Source organism: Salmo trutta, chromosome 12 (assembly GCF_901001165.1).
Source record: "Salmo trutta chromosome 12, fSalTru1.1, whole genome shotgun sequence".
NCBI lineage: Eukaryota > Metazoa > Chordata > Actinopteri > Salmoniformes > Salmonidae > Salmo > Salmo trutta.
This window is the reverse complement of record NC_042968.1, coordinates 96,633,034-96,640,091: the sequence shown is the minus strand read 5'-3', so window position 1 is coordinate 96,640,091 and position 7,058 is coordinate 96,633,034. Positions and strand designations below refer to the sequence as shown.

At 38.3% G+C, this 7,058-nt stretch overlaps 1 protein-coding gene across 1 annotated transcript in view; it reads right to left on the bottom strand.

The window, feature by feature from the left end:
- Nucleotides 1-2,096: 2,096 nt before the first annotated feature.
- c1qb (complement component 1, q subcomponent, B chain) overlaps nt 2,097-7,058 on the bottom strand; it is an 8,574-nt gene continuing 3,612 nt past the window's right edge. The window contains exon 5 of the mRNA XM_029770425.1: nt 2,097-3,013. Within this exon, the coding sequence (XP_029626285.1) occupies nt 2,840-3,013 (174 nt within the window). The 3' untranslated portion in view covers nt 2,097-2,839. The remainder of the gene's footprint in view (nt 3,014-7,058) is intronic.

Below are 7,058 nucleotides of genomic sequence, written 5' to 3'. Positions count from 1 at the left end.
TGTCAAGCAAAGAGGCACTGAGTTTGAAGGTAGGCCTTGAAATACATCCACAGGTACACCTCCAATTGACTCAAATGATGTCAATTAGCCTATCAGAAGCTTCTAAAGCCATGACATAATTTTCAGGAATTTTCCAAGTTGTTTAAAGGCACAGTCAACTTAGTTTATGTAAACTTCTGACCCACTGGAATTGTGATACAGTGAATTATAAGTGAAATAATCTGTCTGTAAACAATTGTTGGACAAATGACTTGTCATGCACAAAGTAGATGGTCTAACCGACTTGCCAAAACTATAGTTTGTTAACAAGACATTTGTGGAGTGGTTGAAAAACCAGTTATAATGACTCCAACCTAAGTGTATGTAAACCTCCGAGAAGAATCTCCATTGATTCTTGAATAATGTAATTTATAAAATACCCAACCTTTGCCTTGATGACAACATTGCACACTCTTGGCAAAGCATGCCATTCCATGAGCGCAGCATTTATTTTTCAACTCTAATCAATGAGCCCCAATCAGTCCTCCATGACAACACAATCATAAACAACAGAGTAGGGCTGGCTAATAAGTCCTTAGTTTTGGGGTCATTCTCAGGTAAAACAATTTGGCTCATCTATACTTCCATATTTCCAAGTCCTATTCTTGAAGATCAAGGGGTATAACATTTATTGGAATGACTGTAATTCTGATAGACTTTGGTTTTTAATGTAAAGATATAATTGAATCGTATTATTATATGTAGTAGAGAGCGATGGGTTACAAGAAGCCTACATAACCAACCCATAAAGTAAAATGTAACATCCATATATGGCCAGCTATGTAAACTTTAACATTGATTTATCCTGCAATAGATGTTGTTCAGTTGGTAACACAATTGGAAAGTAACCTACGCAACCCTGCAAACAGGCTAGCATATCACATAGACAAACACATTTTTTTGTAAATAAGTTAGCTGGCTAGCATTTATGAAGTTAGATGGCTAGCATTTATGAAGTTAGATGGCTAGCATTTATGAAGTCAGCTGGCTAGCATTTATGAAGTTAGCTGGCTAGCATTTATGAAGTTAGCTGGCTAGCATTTATGAAGTCAGCTGGCTAGCATTTATGAAGTTAGCTGGCAGCATTTATGAAGTCAGCTGGCTAGCATTTATGAAGTTAGCCGGCTAGCATTTATGAAGTTAGCCGGCTAGCATTTATGAAGTCAGCCGGCTAGCATTTATGAAGTTAGCCGGCTAGCATTTATGAAGTCAGCCGGCTAGCATTTATGAAGTTAGCTGGCTAGCATTTATGAAGTCAGCCGGCTAGCATTTATGAAGTCATTAAACACATTCCTCACACGCTATGAACGCATTTCCTCCAACATTATAATGAAAAGGTGCCTCTCGGTCCCAAAACACACGTTTTCTGGAGACTTGTGGGAGGAGTGCTGATGATTTCGCCCACTGTAGTCGCTTTCGGTCACTTGATTGCATCCAGACTGAGGAGAAATCCCTGGCCACCTCCTGGAGTGGTCAGCAGAGGAGGCTGCTGAGGGGAGGATGAGCTCATAATAACGGCGTGAATGGAATGGTATTAAACACATGGAAACCATTCCACTTATTCTGTTCCAGTCATTACTATGAGCTCATAATAATAATAACCATTCCATTCATTCCGTTCCAGTCATTACTATGAGCTCATAATAATAATAACTATTCCATTCATTCCGTTCCAGTCATTACTATGAGCTCATAATAATAATAACCATTCCATTCATTCCGTTCCAGTCATTACTATGAGCTCATAATAATAATAACCATTCCATTCATTCCGTTCCAGTCATTACTATGAGCTCATAATAATAATAACCATTCCACTTATTCCGTTCCAGTCATTACTATGAGCTCATCCTCCACAATTAAAAAGCCACCGGCCATCTGTGGTGGTCAGACAGCTGTAAACCCTATCTGGTCACAATGGCACTTCTGTGCGTTTAGACCTGTCTTTTCAAAGCGATCCTCATATTCTGATAGCAGAAGTCACATAAAGTTTAAAGTGTAGACAGCCTCAACATCTTTCACAAACAATGTATACTGTTGATAAAAAATATTTAAAAAACTGGTAACAAATGACTTTATTAATTGAAAATTAATTTCCAAAATGGTATCTTTTAGTTTTGGTAGGCAGCTCAGCAGATGCAATACATGATTGATTATATGATTTATATGAAATGTATTCCTTATTTTACCAGGTGAGTTGACTGAGAATATGTTCTGATTTACAACAACGACCTGGGAAAATGAATGAATTGATTGATTGATTGATTGATTGATGAACTGTCTCAGCAAGCAGCAGCAGTATAGACATGGAGGCAGAAACAGACACAGAGATGGTTGGTTGTTCTGCAGATGCTTCTAGAGCAGAATGATGTGGCTATGATATGTATTTTATGTGGTGTGGAAGAGCAGGAAGCTGGTTTCAGCAGGTGTGATCTGGTTTAATCTCTCGTGGACAAATTTTGTATGTAAATGGAAACAATCTGTCAAGGCTCACGTAGAATTACGTGATTACGAGCAGCAGTAGTTCCTGGTGTGGGGTTTTCATAATTGATTATTTGATAGAATCAGGATTGGGAGAAAGCGGTGCTTAATAAACTGTGGCTGAGATTTCAAACCCGTGTGCGGATGATAAAAGGTTTCCGCTAGATACCACACCTACAAATTCAAAATTGAAGTAAAACAGGAAGTGACAAACTTTCACGAAAATGTTACTTCTGGGTAACCGAGATTAGATCTGGTTGAATCTGGTTTGAGCTGATTCAATGTGGTTCTGTGTGGTTCCGTGTGGTTCTGTGTGGTTTCATGTGGTTGGCAAGATCAGGAAGCCGGTGAAGGTGTTGTCAGCTCGTTCGTCTTTAGTGATGATAGCGTTGTTATCGGTTGGCTGTAGAGACACCACGTCTCCCTCGATCAGATCCAGCACCACTGACCCAGACGTCACCAGGAAACCACTCGACGAATCACAGAACCCCACCTTCACAACAACAACAACTTTTATCACATAACCTAGAACAATAATAACCTTAATCACAGAACAAAATCACAACAACAACAGAACACCTTCACAACAACAGCAACACAACACATCATACAACAACACAACACCATCACAACAACAACAGAACACCTTCACAACAGATCATAATTTAGTATTTTGACCAACCTTGGGATTTGAACTCAAAACCTCTTGGTCACTAGTAACCTGAAATGTCCTGCTACAGTGCAGCTACACCACCACATATGTGAGTGTGAAAGTAATATAGACACAGACTTATTGGCAAGAATGTATTTCTGCATTTTGATAAAAGCTGCCCAGAATCAAGTAAACAATTGTCCAACTGCACTCCAGCGGGTACATTTCACTGGTCACCCCCAAAGCCAATTCCTCCTTTGGCCGCCTTTCCTTCCAGTTCTCTGCTGCCAGTGACTGGAACGAACTGCAAAAATCTCTGAAGCTGGAGACTCATATCTCCCTCACTAACTTTAAGCACCAGCTGTCAGAGCAGCTCACAGATCACTGCACCTGTACATAGCCCATCTGTAAATAGCCCATCTATCTACCTACCTCATCCCCATACTGTATTTATCTATTTATCTTGCTCCTTTGCACCCCAGTATCTCTACTTGGACATTCATCTTCTGCACATCTACCATTCCAGTGTTTAATTGCTATATTGTAATTACTTCGCCACCATGGCCTATTTATTGCCTTAACTTACCTCATTTGCACTCACTGTATATAGACTTTTTGTTTTCTTTTGTTCTACTGTATGTTTGTTTTATTCCATGTGTAACTCTGTGTTGTTGTATGTGTCGAACTGCTTTGCTTTATCTTGGCCAGGTCGCAATTGTAAATGAGAACTTGTTCTCAACCAGCCTACCTGGTTAAATAAAGGACTTGTTCTCAACTAGCCTACCTGGTTAAATAAAGGACGTGTTCTCAACTAGCCTACCTGGTTAAATAAAGGACTTGTTCTCAACTAGCCTACCTGGTTAAATAAAGGTGAAATAAATAAAATAAAAATAAAACATAACGATAAAACCACTTAAACTGGTCAACCTTCATCCACATAACGATAAAACCACTTAAACTGGTCTACCTTCATCCACATAACGATTAACCACTTAAACTGGTCAACCTTCATCCACATAACGATAGAACCACTTAAACTGGTCAACCTTCATCCATATAACGATAAAACCACTTAAACTGGTCAACCTTCATCCACATAACGATAGAACCACTTAAACTGGTCAACCTTCATCCACATAACGATAGAACCACTTAAACTGGTCAACCTTCATCCACATAACGATAGAACCACTTAAACTAGTCAACCTTCATCCACATAGCGATTAAAACCACTTAAACTGGTCAACCTTCATCCACATAACGATAGAACCACTTAAACTGGTCAACCTTCATCCATATAACGATAAAACCACTTAAACTGGTCAACCTTCATCCACATAACGATAGAACCACTTAAACTGGTCAACCTTCATCCATATAACGATAAAACCACTTAAACTGGTCAACCTTCATCCACATAACGATAGAACCACTTAAACTGGTCAACCTTCATCCACATAACGATTAAACCACTTAAACTGGTCTACCTTCATCCACATAACGATAAAACCACTTAAACTGGTCAACCTTCATCCACATAACGATAAAACCCCTTAAACTGGTCAACCTTCATCCACATAACGATAAAACCACTTAAACTGGTCAACCTTCATCCATATAACGATAAAACCACTTAAACTGGTCAACCTTCATCCACATAACGATAGAACCACTTAAACTGGTACATTTCCACTGACAGTTGTCACAAATACCCCACCAGCACATTGCCCCCACCTACATGTCCCGATGTTGAGGTCAATTCCCTTTCATTTCCAGTCAATTCCCTTTCATTTCCAGTCAATTCCCTTTAATTTCCAGTCAATTCCCTTTAATTTCCAGTCAATTCCCTTTAATATCCAGTCAATTCCCTTTCATTTCCAGTCAATTCAGGAAGTATTCCGGTACTGAAAATAATTTAATTTGAATTTCTGTCTACTTCCTGTCTACTTCCTAAATACAGTTTGCGGTTGTTTATTTACTGACAAAATACAGTCCAGCTGTAGAAATACACTCTAAAAATTGTTTCCACTGTTTTCACCTCAGTAGACGATAACATACTATAACATTTTATAAGGATTTTTTTTAACAGTTTGTGCCATAAGTACAACTTAAGTATTCTATACGTTTAATTGCGACAAGGGCTAAAAAGTACCCAAGTGCATTGTGATTGGCCACTAATATAGATATATAGCCAAACACTATGCTACCAGTGTAGAAATGTACCATATAATGACTGTAACATTTACCACAACATTAACAGCAATTGGCTAACAGTGTAGTTTTCAAGTTATCACATGTTGAACAACATGATTTCACATGTGTAATGTTAAATTTGATGTGAAAATGTGTTTTTGGAACACTTCACATGTGTTTGTGGAGCACTACACATGTGAAAACGTGTTTTTGGAGCACTTCACATGGGAAAATGTGTTTTTGGAACATTTCATATGTGTTTGTGGAGCACTACACATGTGAAAACGTGTTTTTGGAGCACTTCACATGTGAAAACGTGTTTTTGGAACACTTCACATGTGTTTTGGAGCACTACACATGTGTTTGTGGAGCACTTCACATGTGTTTGTGGAGCACTTCACATGTGTTTTTGGATCACTTCACATGTGTTTTTGGAGCACTTCACATGTGTTTGTGGAGCACTACACATGTGTTTTTGGAGCACTTCACATGTGTTTGTGGAGCACTACACATGTGTTTTGGAGCACTTCACATGTGTTTTTGGAGCACTACACATGTGTTTTTGGAGCACTTCACATGTGTTTTTGGAGCACTTCACATGTGTTTGTGGATCACTTCACATGTGTTTTTGGAACACGTCACATGTGAAAACCTGCATTTGGAAAACTTCACACGTGACATTTTACGTATGAAGACTTGGTTTTAGAAAACTTCATGTGACATTTCACATGTGAAAACATATTTTTGTAAACACTTCACATGTGATTACGTTTTCAAATGTGCAATTCCATGTGTTATCACTATTCAGCTAAAATATGACCCCACCTCTGGATGTGAGGTACACTGATCTTTCTGCCGTGTAACAAAGTCTGCAGCGTTCCCCTAAACGTTCATTACCTATAATACATATCTTCACTAAGCAAAAAGATTGCCATCTGCACTGCTATTTTAGTTATCATTCATCTGGCAATTCTCTCATCGTTGATTTAATTTAGGTTTTAGGTTTTAAGTTTTCAATTTTAGGTTTTGCTGTATAGTTGTCTAATGTAGTTCAAATCCCAGGTAAGGACATGTTGAATTTACAGGATTTTTTTTAGACCCAGTCTAATTAGTCTATAGCTGTATTCGAATACTCATACTAACCGCACTAACCATACTATTTGTGACGTAAATTGAGTATGTAGTATGCTTATTGGTCATATTATGGATATATTTAGTATGCCAAAAGTTCCCAAATGTTGTGTCAAATTAGCCAAAATACACTATTTCTGTGCTTTTAGGGCCCATAATGCAATTCTTCAGAAATCAGGTGTGGCTTCACAGCATTTTTAGATTTGCAGAAAATGGAGGAAAATATGCAGCCGAAGTCCGACGAAGGCACAAACAACAACACAGAGTTACATATGGAATAAACAAAACATACAGTCAATAATACAGTAGAAAAAAGAAAACAGAAAGTCTACATACAGTGAGTGCAAATGAGGTAAGTTAAGGCAATAAATAGGCCATGGTGGCGAAGTAATTACACTATAGCAATTAAACACTGGAATGGTAGATGTGCAGAAGATGAATGTGCAAGTAGAGATACTGGGGTGCAAAGGAGCAAGATAAATAAATAAATACAGTATGGGGATGAGGTAGGTAGATAGATGGGCTGTTTACTAATACATCGAACTTGCCAGGCAGTATATTA